Source organism: Psilocybe cubensis, chromosome 5 (assembly GCF_017499595.1).
Source record: "Psilocybe cubensis strain MGC-MH-2018 chromosome 5, whole genome shotgun sequence".
NCBI lineage: Eukaryota > Fungi > Basidiomycota > Agaricomycetes > Agaricales > Agrocybaceae > Psilocybe > Psilocybe cubensis.
Genome location: NC_063003.1, coordinates 2,801,571 through 2,820,096, shown reverse-complemented (window position 1 = coordinate 2,820,096; position 18,526 = coordinate 2,801,571). Strand labels below are relative to the sequence as shown.

General features: G+C 43.7%; 2 protein-coding genes across 2 annotated transcripts; one reads left to right on the top strand and one right to left on the bottom strand.

Annotated features, from left to right (window-relative positions):
* Nucleotides 1-5,102: 5,102 nt before the first annotated feature.
* Nucleotides 5,103-5,997, top strand: JR316_0006339 (uncharacterized protein; the record flags this gene model as incomplete). Its single annotated transcript, XM_047892088.1, has 2 exons — nucleotides 5,103-5,213; nucleotides 5,677-5,997. 2 exons carry the CDS (start codon nucleotides 5,103-5,105, stop codon nucleotides 5,995-5,997), a joined length of 432 nt encoding a protein of 143 aa, XP_047749437.1.
* Nucleotides 5,998-6,171: 174 nt separating this feature from the next.
* JR316_0006338 (Transcription elongation factor SPT5) lies at nucleotides 6,172-8,875 on the bottom strand (the record flags this gene model as incomplete). Its single annotated transcript, XM_047892087.1, has 5 exons — nucleotides 6,172-6,910; nucleotides 6,959-7,031; nucleotides 7,317-8,358; nucleotides 8,423-8,718; nucleotides 8,791-8,875. The coding sequence occupies 5 exons, from the start codon at nucleotides 8,873-8,875 to the stop codon at nucleotides 6,172-6,174; spliced, it is 2,235 nt and encodes a 744-aa protein (XP_047749436.1).
* Between the last annotated feature and the right edge of the window lie 9,651 nt (nucleotides 8,876-18,526).

Genomic DNA, 18,526 nt, shown 5'->3' with positions numbered 1-18,526 from the left:
TAACAGATGTACTGATGTAAAAAACGAGACAGTATGTTCGGACCGAAGCATGTGGTCAAATTATGAAGACATGTTAGACGAGGGCAAGGCCATTAGTGCATTGTTGCAAAGAATCCATCAAAGCGGAGTCATTGAAAGATCCATCCCATGCGGGAAACCCGAATAGACGCATCTCATGGCTAAATGGTAGCATCGTTGATGAGCTCGTACTATGCTAGCCGCACTTGTACAGGATCGACGTGAAAGCGTTCGACAGGTACGTCGTGTTCGTAGATAGCAAAAGTTTCTTCACAAACTTGGCTTGGAAGAAACAGTCAATGTTTAGAACCCTGCCGATACCAACACTCACCACTTACCACGATTGCTACCTTGCTACTCAACAGTTCCTAAAACAGCCCATAGGTTGCCAAAGTTGCAGGTATTGGCGTTGGCCATATTTAGATCTACTCGGGGTCGTCACACATGATCTAACTTGAGTTGAGGGCCGTTGCTTCGCACGGCGATACGAGTCCTTGATTTCCCTCACCCTATGATAAGATTAGATACTGATATCATCATATTGTATAATATAAATAAGAACATCATAAACATTACGTAAATATTTATGTTAAGTTGCGTGTACTGTAAACGCCAGTTCAATCGTCGAATCTAGGCTGCTTCAAATTACTCCAATCCCATCTTTCGCGATCCCATGAAGGAGGCCTGGTGATAACGTCAGGATGACATCGTACAGTATACTGATCCATCAAATTCTGAAAATCTGTATTTGCATTATAATTAGACAGTGTAGAGTACGAATTCGTGTTTGGGAAACCTACAGTTGCCTTTGCTAGTTACTATCAGCCTCGTTGACGGTAGTTGAAATGGCTCTTTCATCGATAGTGAAGTTGATGAGGCTGTCTCTTGAATTGAGTTGCTTGAGGTTATTGGCCGTGGAGGCACTGATTCTGTCATCGACCTCGCTGACGACTTTGCCCGACCGTTGCAGTTACTCTTTTTCCGTCTGTTGATTTGAATTTTTGAACGGCTCTACACAATGTATGTTAACGAAAATTAAAAGTGTCCTTAATGATGGTTCGCACTCACCTTGTGGTTATTCGAATGTCTCGTAAAATCGCATCTCTTGAGATGCTTTGTCCAATGTTGAGGGTCGAAGGGCCATTTCTTCGACAGTAATATGCTCTTCCCGCAACTTTTACACTCCACTGAGTTCTCAGTGACCGATGCTGCCAAGGGGTCACTCAGTAGGGCGTTACGCCTTGCGATAGCTCTTTTGTAGGAACTACTTTCCGTAGCGTTGTCGTGCAAGACGTCCATGTAGAAGTAGAACTTCGCTAACCAGATGTTTGGTCGTTGACATATGCAAGCACGTGCTACGTAGGCTTTTGAAGTCCGACGCGATGATATCGTTGCCTGCACCGATGGGGCGTGCATACAATCGATGTTATGGAGCGGTCGTTAGTTTGCGCGGTCGTGTTTTGGTATACCGTTGATGTAAGGCAGTGACAGTTCTCCTGAATTTTTTTTTTTCAAGGTTAACGTGGAGGCGTTTCAATCAACAAGACAGCGAGGAGCAATTCACCTCGCCACGATATTTTCCCCATATCTGTTAAACTGGGTGGATGTTCGAAAGCATGATTTTGTCAGACCTGTGTCAACAGATGTTGAGATAAGCTGTATATTATATGGGCCGAGGTTAGCACGTAGAACAAACTTCGTTTTGACGCCTTCAGTGAATGCAAACGCACATTCCGTTCAGGCGTGCAACAATCCTCCCGTTGCCCGTTCAACTCATTAACTTTCTGTTAATTCGTAGTACAGTATATGTTCTGAAGGATAGACAGCCAACGTGCTGTCAACCGGCTTCGGTGAGGGTCCGTTTATTTTCGTTCGTTCGATCTCAGTCCAAGCTCGTCTACAGTCAGGAGTGTGAGTATACATCGACTTTCACCGTGCAATCGGTCTCTCACCTGAATCAATGTATTCCAGACAACTAATATCGATTATACCCGTTGTACCGTATTCTCTCAGTAGTGCATCGAGGGGATTCGGTCATGTTATAGTGTCTCATACCACTCGATACAAGTTTGACCGCAGTAGACCGTTGACGGAAATGAAGAAAAGTGACTGGTATCGCATGGTTTCCACCCTAAAAGTTGCTTGAGGTTATCAGTGGCGCAACAATCTAAGAGGGGGAAAGTTGTTTGGGTGCTACTTACTGTCAGGATTCTTTTGTATTGATAGAGAGGCGTACCGCCCAGACCGTCGAGGGCACTTTGAAAATTGTTGATCACACTGCATTTATAAGTCAGTTGACTCTCAAATACTTTGGCATAAAACTAAACGACTTCATGTTGCATTGCGTCAGAAACCACGGAGTGTACGGAAGAAGATCATAGCAGGATGTGAATGGAATATAGGAGACATAGAGGAGTGTACGCAATGCACACAACAGAACCCCGGAAGCGGACTGAACAGGCATGTGATCTACCAAAATACCTACTGTCCACTTCCGTTACTCAGAACTGCTTACAGGTGTTACCTTTGTTTCACATTTGCTAATGGCCGTACAATTGTGTGCACTAGAGGAATGTGCGTCTTCAACAGGCAACAGTGCCCTCATCAGCACGCAGTCCTTCTACCTCGCACCTTCAGTACACTCCATCCAATGATACTCTTCACCACAAAAGATTCGCCCGCTCCCTCATCCTCCAACTTCTCCAACCATAGTTGATCAACAGCTCGTAACCGTATGAAGAGGATGGAAGAATGTACCGTGATGCCTGTGTTACCGTGAGTGTCAATGTATCCTCTGAAATATACTTTCATTTGAGTGCTCGTGTCTCTTTGCACCATCCATCCACCTTGGTCAACGTCTTTACGACAAACGAACGGATAGGTGCGAGACTGTGAGATTAATTGCCGTCTGCTAGGCGCTCGTGAGTTTCACCCTATATTGTCAACATAGCATGGCACTCACATACAAATAGAGATCCGGGTTCGATCAACCAGTCCGCAACACACTTACTCATACATTGTCGGTGCACACCTAACTGGGACAACGTCAATAGACGCACCGACATATAGCATAGAAAATGCGGTCCGACGGACGTTAGCGCGTGTATTGGTTTGGAATTCAGCAACCGTGCAACCTCAAATCACCCAAACAGAGATGGATCAAAGTTTCTTTGTACACCGCCTACTCTTCAACCCATCCAGTTTCCGTAAAAAACTGCTTAAACGGGAGTCGGTGTTTGCAATGTGGCACGTCGAGCGTACTGTCGTGAGTTTCAATGTGTTCATAGACCTTCGTCCGAGACATGCTGAAAATGGATGGGTCGTCTAACTTCAGCAAAAAAACACAAGACATTTACAACGCATGGGACGCGAGATACGGATTAAGACGGCGTCTGGCCAACTGTTAAACGCTAAAGTCTGTATGACTTGCTGTGTATCCACCGTATAGTTTCGCACTCACAATAATAGGTAGTTCCAATAAGAGGTGTATACAACACGATACGACCCGGCATGTTGGAGAAGTTGAAATTCCTAGATCAAAGTTGTATTCCATGGTACGTACCCATATTTGAAATGTCTAAATGCGGTGGCTTAATGCAAAATCTGCAGATGTTATTAGTTGGCTTCGTACGTTGTCAGTTTTTTTTTTTTTACGTGTTCGTGAAGGAATCCCAAGTAAGTCTAGAGAGGGTGATACAAATAACGTGAAAAGACTTACCTCTGTGTCAGTACTTCAACATGATAGTCCGCCTCTTGACTATGGACATTTATTGGGGTCTTTGTATCTGCGGTGTAACGTCAGGCAATACAATTGCGCGCAACAGGGCACTTCAATGGACCAAAATCATTATGCCACACCTATGAACCATACACCAGCATATAAATGCGCTTAAGAATAAACCATACCTACGTCGTAGGTTTGTTTCGAACAGGCTATCCGAGCTGAACGAGTATTCAAGATGACCTATATCAAACAAAGCGTTTCCGTAGCACCTGCACCGCATCGAGTGTGACTGATATGGCTTGTAGTGGTTCGTTCGGATAAATATTCGTTTGGAGGTCGATGCAGAGTCTGAGTCTGTTCATGTCGGTATCAAGATGGCCTTCGTATCGATGACCTGGGCGATTCGGGTGAGTCTTCGACACCTGGCGATACTCTCGATTATGACACTTATCTCAACTCCTAGCAACGGACACCATATACCAGAATGCCGTTGTATATTGGACAACATCTCAGGTAGGTCGCCTGGTGTAAAGTTAAAGTTTATCATGTCCAGAGTCATGCGCGTATGACATCGTAAGCTTTTATATCCTGATTATGTTTGAAATTTACTCACCATCGCCTACAAGAGGGCGTGATATCTGTCTCGGCTTTCATTCAATCATGGCTTCTCATGGTCTACAGCGTCTGAGTCGCTGATTCGATGTTGTAGTAGCCCGTAAACAGCATTATCAGCCAATGTTCGCTTGTCCGATTTCCGTTTGGAGCCCGCGCTCTGAATGCCGAACAATCCGTGACCAGCGACGAAAGTCCATATATGGTGGCCTTCCCATTTTCCATTTGCCACGTAATTTGTATCCCGCCAACTTCTTACCATCACCTGCATCTGCGGCCCCTCAAAACCAGCGAACAAAGAATGGACGTAAATATAGGTAAGGCAGCATTCTTCGTAAACCTTTTCTAACAACAAACTAACGAACTTATTTGTTTCCTCTTTATTTTACAGTCGCAGCATACGGATTGGCTTTCAGCCATGCCTTGGCCATTTTTTTGGTCGTCTTCAGGCTCATTATCAGGCGGTGCGACAAACGGTGTTGGTACGACGATGGGCTGGCGGCTGTGGCTGTGGTTGCAGACTTTGTCATTGCCCTCACATTGTTTAAATTGGGTGCGTTGTGATACTTTTTTTTTTTTTTTTTTTCTTTTTGTAGCCAGTCTTTTTTTATTTTACATTGATTGACATATATCATGGGGTTGCTATGTATAGCCATCGACACACCTACCGCCCTTCCTGTTTCCTACCGAGTCGAACTATTTGCGTTCTTTATAGTTTTGTGGTGCGTAGTCACTTTCCACAACAAGCATGGCCACTTATTACTACGAATGCGCTGTCCAGGGTCTCCCGCGCCAGTATAGTGCTATCACCGAATCGACTGCACAAGGCCAAACAACTCCGTGTATTATGGGGCTGGCTGTACGCTGTCATATTCATCGCAATCGGCATTATCTTCTCCACTTTCGCCATATTTGTGTGCAAGGTCAACACCGATTGCAAGTCGGATACTGTGTGTCCATGCCAACCACCTTACATTCTGCTGTTGTTTTCTCTTATAGGTAAGTCACACTTCATCTAATCGACTGCCCATTGCTGACTGCTATATAGCTGAACTCATTGCTGATATCTTGATTATTCGACGAAGCTGGACTATACTAATAGTAGAAACCCGCGTGTCCTTTTTCAGACTGACGCACCGTTGGCGTGCCGTTCGCGTTAGGTTACAACAGCAGCGTTTTCATAATGCTGTCCAGCGCCGTGTGGTTCGGGATTTACGTCAAGTTAGCTCAACAATATCCAATGTTAGTTGTGTATGCATTAAGCGCTACTGTGAGTTCTTTATCTACACCATCATCTACAACATTGCTTCATTCTGCCTCAGGCCCTCGTGTCCTTATTGGCCATCAATGTGCCCGTCATCACGGGACCTCCAAGCAACAAAGGTCGTCGCACCCGCCTTCCAGTTGCGGGGCAAGACGTCATTCAACTAAATCGTCTCCAACCAACCACCGCTGCAGGACATGATGTTATTCAACACAATCGTCTCCAACCGATGACCGATGCGGTAAATCACGAAACATTGGCAAATATAGCAGAGGCAGTGGATCGCAACGCTTCCAAGATATACAGTGACAAAGATTCAGGCAAGGACATACAGTTTAGGGCGCCCAATAATTCTGTGGAAAGTTTGTTCGACGACTAGTAAACCGTATGCCAGTGCATGGTATCAATCCACACAATTAGCGCAGTCGATACATGAATGTTCAGTGTTATATAGATAGTTGCATGCTATATATATATTTTATAACTCGTTGATGAGGATGTCTGTATTGGTTACATTGTAGAGCATACAACACATATGACATACAGTAAACAATTATGGCAAATGAGTACTAATGTAAATATCGTGTTCGTGTCTCATCTGATTCCGATTAGCATTCTTTCTCTTTTGAGTTTCATAGGCCACACAACAATTTTCGGTTGGCGTCAATAGCTCGCCATCCACTATTTGATCAGCTCCTCGATCAGTGGGCAGTACTTGTTTGACCACCAATACCACGCCATTGGTATCCTTCCTAGAATGCACACGTCTGACGCATTTACCCGCGTGTTCTCCTTCAATGATGGCTAATAACCCAAAGTCGTGCTTGATGGTAGGATGTTTGGGCTTTATATGGGTCGATTCAATCCGTAACGTCCGCTTCGAATTGGGTGTAAATCGCATCATGCACAGCTGCCCATCCACGTCCTCCTGAACGATTACAAACAACGGAGAAACGTGTCCATCGACGGTTGCCTCTTCCACCGTCAAAGGAACTCCAATCAGCTCTCGTTTCAACAAAAGATTACAAGGAGTGGTTAAAGATGCAACGTTGGTACCGTCGCTTGAATTTACGACGACGGTTCCTATGCTAATGCTTGTTAAATCTTCTGAATGGTCAGATGGATCCCACGCAGGCGAGGTGTCCTCAATAGTATCAGGCAATGGTGTATGTCTGCCACTGTCAGCGCTTTCAGTTCCTGTGGTTATTATGATCGATGGGTTGGCGAAGTTACGAGACTGGTGGACAGCGTTCGAATCATACGTCTTCGACAGGCTTAGAGGCTCAAAGGTACTACAAGCCGTGAGCGCGAGTACAAATCGGTAAATGAAATACGCTTACCTGTATTCCAGTACGTCGTCTCTGTTCAAAACAATTTTCTTGAAGGGATTCGACGGATCATATCGAGTCGGCTCTACAACTAAACGCAACTCAGGTTGACCTGTTCTTGGGCTTACGGACTGTAGTACCTCGGCGACAATGCCGATTAAGCCTTTGAACGTATGATGTACCTTGCTCACTATCACAGTTACACCTTTCCAACGATGATATCGGGTCGTGTGTGATGTTGGGATAAGCGCGAGGAGCGATGAAGGCTGACATGTCGTCGCATCTCCCAGAGAAACGAAATTCCTGTGCATATATATAATCTGAGATGTATGCATGAGCCAGAGTATATATACGGTTAAATGACAAATACTTGCCTCCAACATCGAGTCGGCTGTATTGATTTGCTGGTCTTTTGTAGTGCCTTGCTTATCGATTAGTTGTATTTCATCTCCCTTGATGTCCACGACCCAACCCGATCGTCCAGCATTAACGCCAGCGTCAACCCCTACGTAATCCCCTATTTCGAAATGTTTTAAGATGTCACTCCATACGGTGCGTATTGTTGTCAACAGCTGGGTCGTAGTTGTATCAACTCTGTGGATTTCAGTTTCGTTGTAATGTTGACCAGTTTCGTCATGGTCGCAGCCTTTGTTGTATATATCGACATCGACCATATTATCGTCGTCGGCTTGCGCAATGACTCCGAGCCAACCTGTAGATCTCATTACCACCCATTCCATGGTTCGCATGATCCATTCCTTTGGCTTTGGTATCGGCGCGTGATGGAGTGCGGGATGCCCACTCATACAAAATGATGTATACGTCACGTAACTCAGACCTTCACGACATGAGGCAACGTGTCTGGGATCGTAGTCCACCCGGGCCAAACCATGCTCAAAGATCAGATCACCTACGCGATAGACAGATGCTCTGCCTGATTCTATGTATAAATGAGAGTTACGAAGGCCTGTCGGATCGAATAGCTTAGGCGCGGGCACCGCAGTGTATGTCTTCCGTTTACGAGATGACTTCGTTTTGGTGGACACGTACTCGTAACGGGGGATCATAAGCATTGACACCCCCCACGATCCTTTCGAAACGACAAAGCCTACATCGCCTTTGTATACACCTCGTTTAACCTTGAGCCATTTTCCGACCGATAGGTTCGTAATGTCCCCTCCCATGTACAACAGTTGCTGAGCCTCATTCTTATCGATCGGACTCAGGAGCACGTCCGTAGTTTTTACGATGATGCCGGGCGATCTTTTGATAAGGTCAATCATAGGCTGATCCATCAAACATTCCAAGTATATGTATCCATGTACAGAACTGCGTGAAAACGCGGACCGAATATGATGTTCTCGGCGCGAGTTTTTGAGTAAAGAAGCGACCGCGATTTCTTCGTATCCGACCTTACGTATTGTTCATCGATATGGTTGGCAACACACAAATTTAATTCGATGGTATTAAACTTACTTTACATCCAATCCTCCATGTAGGATAGTCCGTGGGCAGATTTTCGAAGCCCGAATCAGTGTTTCCGTGCGGTGACAAAACAGTAGGATTGTCAGCGTTTGAATACAATGGTTCCACACCCCGGTACATATCAGAGGCGGGCAGTGAGTGAGATCTACCACGTGTTCTCTCTTCAATTTGTTGAATTACGAGGGCCAGTCGGTCTCTCTTTGTAACAGGAATGGGTTTGTCCATTGCCACAGATGATGAACCGTCACAATCTTCATGGGATTGAGTTCCGTCGTCGATGAAGCATTCTGCGAGTAAATTTGGTTTATCTCGTATGTTGGAATGACATGAGACTGAGTAAAACGAAATATTATGCGCACCAAATTCGTCAGATTCGGCTGAACCATCCTCTGAATCTCCGTGATCGACATTCGCTTCTAAGTCCAAGAATGGGTTGGGAGCCATAGGTAGTCTAAAAAGAAGCAGAAAAAAAATTAAAAATTTGCCGTTTATATGTATAGCATTGCGTGAGTAGATATAGACATACTAAAGCAACGACTCTGCAAAGCAGTCGCTGACAGGTTTAAGGTGTTCTTCAAAATGAACTATCGATTTGAACACATTTAGAATACCATCAATATTTCTATCATATATCGTAATATAACCTACAGCCTAACAAATATTGTATATTAGCCTTGAAGATACGAATACTGGTACGATGTGGCAGCAAATGACAACGTCGAAAAAGGTGTTCAAGTCGGATAGGCACAGTTCTTAAACAGAGCGGTGAACGAAATTTCGGCAAGTTCCGATATCCCTTTGATGCGAAGGTATTAAAGGAACATGTACGACATTCTCCCACGCTTTTGGATCGTCCTTTCAACCACACGATGCTCGATGCAATGTAGTCTATGGGTTCAGATTATACAGCTGAGTCTAATAGACTGATACGCTGCGACACTATCGAACGATAAATACCATACTGATATGAATATAAACAGTTGTTATCTGAGCATGTATCAACTGAGGCCTCCATAACCATAAAACACTTTGGATAAATTTTCATCTTATTCCCTCGCGTAAATAGCATACAATGCATGTTTCAAGTTTCCCCCATTTACGGAAATGCGTAGCCATTGAGATACATCATTAACAAGGTCATGAACATTACCCTCCTTTACGCATCTATTTCCAGTAGTAATGCCGTCGTGGAACCACACGTCCCCTTGCAGGTCAACATACCGAGAAACAAAATGATGTTGCCCGCCGTAGACAACCCCAGTAAGCTTATACTCTACGTTGAAACTATCCGATTTGAACATAATATCAGGGTTTATAGCAAACCGTGGCGAGCATATATCCACTGTCATAATGTAAGGTAATCGTTCAACCTTATGGCATAGCGACATATATACGATATGCTGATTTTGTGCACACGAAGGGCAATTCTTCGAACTCAATCGTTGAGCATCGCTCAGGTTAAAACCTAAACTGTCTGAAATAGAAGACACCTCCTGGGAGTCGTCGTGGAAAACGCCAGTGCGTGCCACACTTATATATTCGCCTAGTCGCATTACGGGTCTTTGGTCATTGTAGCCGCATTTACTGCACACGAGAACAGACATTCCAGAAGATCGCTGGCCCATCACAGCGGTCATAACTCTGTCAATGTATGTCATATTTGGACCCATAGGAAAATCAAGCGGGCTGCGTGAGTGCATATCGTTTCTGACGTCGTTTCGTGCGCTCTCTAGAGAAATTGATCCATTCTGCACAAGTGCGAATTGTCCGCTGAGTCTGTCTAATAACGGTGTCAAATCACTGAATCTATTGGTCCACATCTCAGGTGCACTTATCCATAGGTTATATAACACGGTAAAGATGGAGTCGTAACTGCAACTGTAGTTGTCCGCGTCCCACTTTGTACCTACAGGTAGGACCGCAAACTCGGAGGGTGTGCTTAGCAACATTCGTTTCCTCGGTCCTATACAGTCTGAGCGAATTGGTTGGCGCTTATTGCGCTTATCTTTTGCCCTGTCGGTGACAATTGCCTTAACACTGTTGAGAGACCAGGTGCCGTCCTTTTCCGGAGTTCTGATAAGCTGCTTTGATGAAGAGACTGCCAAGGTAGGATGCCAGTCTGTACCAATGGATTGCGATACGTCGAGAAGCATGAAAGACCGAATTGTCGGATTCCTTAATCCATGCAACACGCCGTCTGGAAGCTGTCCATTGTATTTCATGGTGGTGATATGATCTAATATATTGAGTTCACGGAATTCCTGGCGCAGGTGCCCACTAATACCCTTTGTAATCTTAGACGCATCGAATCTACCGAGTAAGATGGTACCACTGGCGTTCGAACTTCTAGATACACAGGTGTAATAAGACGAATGATCCTTACAATGATCTAAATGTATCAAGTTATAATCTCGCGTCTTACCTTGAGACGAATAATCGGTCATGGCAAAATTGGGCAGCACTAATACCTGCTGGCGGTTTACATTGATTTTTGTGCCAGACTTGAGAGTACATGTTACTCGAGACGACGTTCGCGTAAGTGGAACAACATTAACAGGCAAGTCAGCTAATGATACAGGGTTCGGCGGTCTGATTAATTCCACGAACAGCGTATCAAGTACAGGTCTACCAAACGCACCAACAGAAGATTCCCATCCTACGACGACAGCCTCCTGTCCTTTAGTGATACACAACTCTGTGGCGTCGTTATGCCGTATCATAACTGGCAGACCTACGCACAGAGAAAGTTTTGCTGGCACTTGTTCGCTAGAACAGGCGCTGCGACCCCATAGGGCTTCCTGAAGACGCTGGGACATCTTTGTCTGTTTGGTTGCTTTAGACGATCCTGATGGTCGTCCGCGAGGCCTGCGAGTTTCTCCTTCTTGTGTACCCAGACTATCGACAGAGAAAAAATGATGCAATGTACGTCCGCTCTCTTTAGCGTATCTTGCGATGCCCTGCTCATTGAACCTATCCTTTTGATTATTCCACGCAGTGATAACAGATACGTTGCGAAAAGCAGGGTCAGTCAATATAGGTTTACCTTCAATAGTCGTCAGTTTAGAAGCTAACCTTGACTTGAGGAACGATATATCAGCGTCTGTACAGGCGGCATACCGCATGTTTTCAAGTGCAGTGCGCAACTTTGCGTCTTCCTCAGTCTGCGTTTTTTGTCTCATGTTTTGTTTTAGAATAACGACAGTCGTGAATTGGTGCCAGAATATCTTGCCTAGAGTAGCTTCTTGCTCGGACACCTTCATGCGAGCGTCTTGCGTATGTTTAATGGAAGGACTATAAAAGGGGAGATTACCTACCGGCGGTAGCTGAGCGAAGTCACCAGCTAAGATCATTGATATACCTCCGAACAGTGTATCGTCGTTAAACACTTGTGACAGACGTCTACTAATGGCATATAAATCCCTCGACGACAGCATAGATATTTCATCAATAAAGATATACTTGACACCCTTTAATCGAGCTCGTACGTCATTTATTACTGCGACTTCGTTTTTTGAAAAGTCTTGACCACGATCCGACTTGGACCGTATTCCTAATACACTGTGATAAGTAGATCCGTTGAGGAGTGCAGCAGCGGTACCTGTGGGTGCGAGAACCACAAATCGGTGAGATTCGCCTCTCGACTCAAACATATGAATGATAGATTTGATCACTTGACTTTTGCCAGTACCGCCCATGCCACCGAGATGCATCCTCAGCTGACCAGGCGACAGCAAACTAGCGTGATTGGCAACAATACGGAAAGCCCTTTCCTGTTCCGTATTCAAGGTGAAATCGGCGACTGTAGAATCTACTAACACATTATGTTCCATTTGCTTTGCCTTGTACGACCTGAGCAGATAATCCGAAGAAACTACTTTGACGTCATTAGTAGACTCTTCGTTGGAAATATGAATGTTTGTTATATCATCTGAGGGATCTGAAGGCACGTAACCGGACAACTTCTGTTTAAACAGTCTAATTTTTTCAGCTTTTATTAGAGATGCCCAGCTCGTATGCGTCTTGTATTCAGCAGGCCTGAACATGCTGACTTCTTGACATGTAACATCGCTAGAGGCGTTAGAAAACAATCCTGCAGATTGTATGATGCCATCTACTTCTCGCTTTAACAACACCTCTCTGCGGTATGCCTCACCAATCTCTTCATAATCTAAATGATCTTCACCGAATTCAAGGCCGACAAAGTCGTTGTATTGATCGTCGAGACCGCAACCATCAGGATAGAGTTCATCCGTGTAAACATCTTGTTGTTCTCCGTCTTTCCTTCTTAACTGTGCGTGAAAATCGTCTCTGTCGTCTAAACATTCATATCGCAGATTAAAGTTATCCATTAGTTTCAACTGTCGGTCGGAAAAAGCGTAAATGGTGAATGCATGTTCCCAAGTCTGATGCAATGATTTCAAATCTAACCCAGACCTCCAAGGTTTGAACAAGGTCAGCATACTGCAACAATAATACTCTCTGTCGCCTTTGTCGCGCCGTGGAAGGGGACCGCCTAGAAAATTGGGGACAATATTGTGCGCTCGGGATGAGTCACATTTGACTACGTGAGTGGAATAAAGAGGGTGCTCCTCAGTGAAACGTTCAAAACTTCTTTTGTTTATTTTAATATTTTTTCGCACACCGTCATATTTAACACGTTGATCAGAATCATCATCTGCAGGTATACCAAGACATGCATCAATGAAATCTTCCATCCCCCCGCCTTCACGTATGTCGGACGCATGATCATCTTCGAAGGTGAGTGTTTCACTACGCAAACGCTCCATTTCATTTTTAGTGAGCTTACGGCGCTCATAAGATCTAATCCAGTCGAATAGAGACATGTCTTCTTGAGTGACTGGGCGGTATTTATAATCATCTACATTACTAGAACCTACATAATGACCGTCATGTCGAGCTAATATAACTTTCTGTTCTTCATCTTCAGCATTTTCTAGATCCTCTACGGTAGGTAGGTGGGCGGCTTGGTCATCAGTGATACCGGATTTATGACTGCTCCTTGCGTCACTTACAAAACTTCTCCACCAAAAAGGTACAAAGGTATGATCAGTGTAATGATCAGGGTTGCCCAATAAATACAAGGAGGCCATCGGAGAACCTATCTCCATCTTAGAAGACAGAGAGTTGACAATTTTAAGCATCAACCTTCTGCCTGCGTCTTTACCTTCAATCTTGACATCGTCTTTAACTTTTTTTTCTTCACGTTCAAACACGTCATACATAGAGGTAAATATCTGATACGTTTTCAATGCGGGTTTGCTAATATAGTCTGATATATAATATATTATTGCTTTTATCGAAGTACCCGACAACAGACATGTCACGTCGGTATTACTTCTTGTGAGGTACGACAGCGGAAGAGTAAAGGTATTTAACATCGCTTCCAACTTTTTCAAAAATATGTGACCGTCGACGTGATCGACTTGAGACTGTTCGTACAGCCTTCGCGGAAATCGTGCTTTACAATTTCCATTCCAATCCAGGCAACCTTTCGGGCCCTTAGGCATATTTTTTATACCTTTTGATCCGTCAGGGTCATCAATTTGCTGACCGTATGAAACAGTGCATCTGTGCACATTGGACTTCAATATGATATCATCGACTGTAGTTTCGTAATTGTCCCACCATTCAGCATTAGAAATGCATGATGTGCAGTGGTCCGGACCATTGGAATCTTGACAAGCATGTTCTACCGGTATAGGGAGTGTTAGAGTCGGATCTGCGTAACTGGAATTTACAGCCTCGTCATCCTCTTGTATAATTGAATGAAGTCCATCAATTTCTTTGTCGTAAATATGTGGCACGCGGTCTTTAACAGTCTGCATGTTTCCTGTAAGAAATTCGCCTTGATGACAGCCTTCCAAATATGATAGAAGGCTCGCCTGAAATGCAGAGTCGTTGTTCATAATACGGTCACGGATTTGCTGTGGAGACAAGCAATTCTCAATCCATAGTAACATATGCAAATGTAAGGTGAGTCTTCCCTGCTGTTCTACCGTACCATAGTACGCTGAAGTTTTACCATACAAACCTCGATGAATATTGGATCCGACGCCTAGCACGTGTTTAATAAACAATTCAATTATGAGATGAAAAAAACGGGCAGCCGATACGGGATTCTGTGCAACCAGTCTATTCCTTTCAGAAGAAGGTAATATGTCTGGTGTAAAGGTCAGCTGTTCTTTGGCATAATATATTGATATAGGATGTCTGTTATCGGCAGGTGACAAGGTTATAAACCATATTGGGCAACCTTTGAAAGAAAGCAAAGACCATATCTCATTGCGCATATACTTTTTAGACGTGATTGACCCTTTAACATATCCTCCAACGTGGTCAAGATCATCTAAAAGTTTGTAACAGTCTTTCTCACTGTCTGTTTCAGGTGATACATGGTCCCCATTTACAAGACGAGAGGAAATGTCTTGAAGAACCGTTTTGTCTATAGAGAGCAATCTTTTAGATATCGCATCAAAATTACGGCGTTTTGCAACAAGAAAGCTACCAGTAACGCCACCTTTCAGTTGCTCGTGATTGAATGCAATAATAGGAAAATAAAGGTCGCGCTGGAAACGCTTATCATGGTGCATAAGCAGTATTCGCTTATGTTCTGACTCTGAAAGTTTACGCTTATGACAATGCTGACCTATTCCACCATAACCGTAAGGAAATAGCCAAGGGAACATCTGCGGATAGGCCTGAGGATTATCGTACATAGACTGCGGTTTTGGATCATGCCCAATAGCTAGCATTTTGCCTTCATTTTCTATGTGTTGCAAGGCTTTTGCCTTCAAAGCTTGTATGGACATATTGCCATAGTCTGTTCCACTCAAGCCATGGACAGTAAACGGACAAGGTCCGTCTACAGTTCCTTCATCTTCGCCTTCGTCGTGTAGACTCATTGTAGACTCCATACGATTAGTACCGTTGCGCTGTCTGTAGTCTACAGCTACGGGGACACCTATCAGCGGGTAAGACTGGAGATTTTTCTTGGATATTTCAAGATCAATATAATCCTTATGGTTAAGTTTCAACCATTCCAGAGCATCTGCGACCTTATTGCGACGCACTAGCATTGGACTACGCTTGAACTCTTCTTCCGTGGGTTGGGTTGGTCCTGTAAATATAAAGGCAAGTACCTCGTCAAGTTCTGGCTTTGAAGGAGGTAATTCATGATACACTTTCAGCGTTGGATTAGAGTACATGATGACATTTGCTGTCATTTTAGCCCGCCCAGAGGAAACTCTGACCAGACAGCGATTATGCCGAATGCGAGCAATCATCATGCGCTCTGCAAACGAAAGATCTTGCAGCTGAGAAGGTATTTTACCTAACCACAAATGATTTGCAAGCGAATGTCTCGGCACATGACCTTTTTTCAACGCAGCAGAGCAAGTATCGCATACATGGTTACATGCAGGATCGATCACAGGGCCCGGGATGTCCTTCACCGGGTCGTCAGGATGTAATCTCTCTACACGGGTAGCTCCCTCAACTGCGAGTATGTCAAGGGGATGATCAAACATAGACAAGTGAGTTAAATTATGCAAAGGCTGCAGCAGACCGCAGACCATGCAGCCTGCTTCCTCCAGTAGAGATGCAGATGAATCAGCGCAAAATCCATTGATGATTTCCTCTATCAGAAGCTTTGACGGTGGTTGTGGCGGAAACACATGGTCGTTTGAAGTGTGGTCAGAGTCTGATGTGGATACAAAAGCATCACCGTTGAGCATGTCAACATCGGAATTAGCAGATTCTGCGCCTGCCTGCCTCTGACGTTCTCGAGATGCTCGTTTATGTAGAACATTTTGGTTACGATTATGCATGATTGACTCTTCTGAATTGACTGTACTAGGTATTGCCTCAAAGATATATAAATGAGTGGAACATATACCACATTCATGACCATCTGTTAATTTTATCAGAGCAGATTTTTTGGTCTTGGAATTAAATGATGTAATACCGTGTTCTTTCAGTACATCCCGAAGCTCGCTTGAAGTGAGCCATTTGGTTGCACTTTGTATAGAAAATCGACAAAGAACTAGACGGCGTTTGTGGGGTGCGGACGCTTCGGCAGAGAGAAATGACTCTAAATCACGTATGTACGGCATATACCTAACGAACTTGTATGTATCACTATAATTAAACGATGCTGTGCCACTATAGGGTACAATATGACTTTCTATTAAAGCAGATGAAACGAAGCGAGAAAAATTTACAGCACTGTCTGTAAGTTCAAACTGCCGATCTGGATTACAAGAAGATGAATTGCTCTTAATTTTTCTATCTGACACTGATACCACACGTTCAAAAATACAGACATTACGAAGGCAAGTTCCGCACACATGATCACGCAAAAGTTCAATGGCATTGCCTCTATTTGTGGTTGAATTGATGCCGTACACTCCATGTAAACTTGCAATAGACCTAATTTCAGAAACAGACAGCCAACTAGCAGTGTCAAAGAGAGAGAACCTAGCAACTATTAAATCAGATATATTGTCAATGGAAGTTGAAATGTGAGCGTCTGTAGCAAGGTACTTCACAAATCTGTATTTAGTTTTAGCTTGAACGGAGGCACATCCCGTATCTTGTACCACACGGTATCGCAAAATCTCTGAGCTGACAACCTTTGAAACACCGCCACCTCCGCCTTGCAAGACATCGGAAGGATGATAGTATGAGCATTCAGAAACATTAGCAGTAAATGAGATGTAGTGGAAATAGTTGAGACCGAATAACCAGGAACACTGAAACGGATACATTAGAACGCCCTTCGATACTATATTAATGAAGGGATATTTCTCTGACCAAAGACGAGGTTGCGTGTAATGTCTGTCGAGCGTGAATTGATGCAAGGCGCATCTTGGCAAAATGGCTACCAGGCACCTATTATATTCCCACTTCCTGAGATGATTACGTTGGAGCAACAGAGATACTAAAATAGAAACTCTACGTGTATACGTTGCAGGCGTGAATCTTAACCACAAATAAGCCGACATTGAATGACAATCAATATATATGAAGCGGCGAAATTGCGAGTGCAACAAACGCACATTTCCATACGAGTGGGACTGTTTGACGGGTATCTCAGAAGCGGACGTAGTAGTACGATTCAAGCAATGCATAACATGAACTAATACTACAGTAAGACGCACTCTACAAACTTTGTGCCCACTTGATACGCTGCTAGATCTAGTACATGTACGACTACGCAATAGATTATTGCCAGGAAATCGAACATCGTAGGTTGGAAATTCCCCACAGGGTAAGCAAAAGTCTATTGACCAATTATTTGTTTTAAACAACTGTTGATTGACAGCTATACAACTACTAAGCATCGATATTGTTCGAGAATCACCAGCATAATTGGATGCGTTCAAGGAGTGTACATTAATGCAACATTGTATGTGGCCACATAGGATTCCTACAAAATAGCGACAAATGTCAGATCATACACAGTACACATAAGGAGAAGATAACTCACCCCAACCAGAAACTAAAATAAAAAGAGCGTAGAAATGAAGTGATGCGGCGAGCATATATAAAAGAGTAATGTAAGTTTCAAGGTAAATAGATATGTTCACTAGTCTGATGGATATGAGTGTGAGATCGATCAAGGGGGGGGGGGAGGAATGTGTAGGAATAATTAAAGGAATCGCATCGAGGACCCTCGATTTATATAAGTAGACACTGACAACAGGTAACACCGGGTAACTCTGTGTAGCGTACGATTATTGACAACGGGCGCTTAAATTTTGGCAGAGGGGACACGCAAAGGAAAAGCATATGTCCAACTGTAATGCCATGATAATATGTATGTATTATTATATCGGGAGAAATTTGTACGGAAGACAAGTAGAATATGATACGAAGCAGTTGATAAGACAGAATACTAACTGGATATTCAAAGATACAGGAAGCAGAGTACAAATGACACGAAGAAAGAACAAAAACATTGAAGTAATAGACTACGCGACGTATATGATACCAAAAAATAACAACAGATAGCAAGGAGAATGTAAATAATACCATAACTATGTGTATTAAAAGACATTAGGTTTAATGAAATAT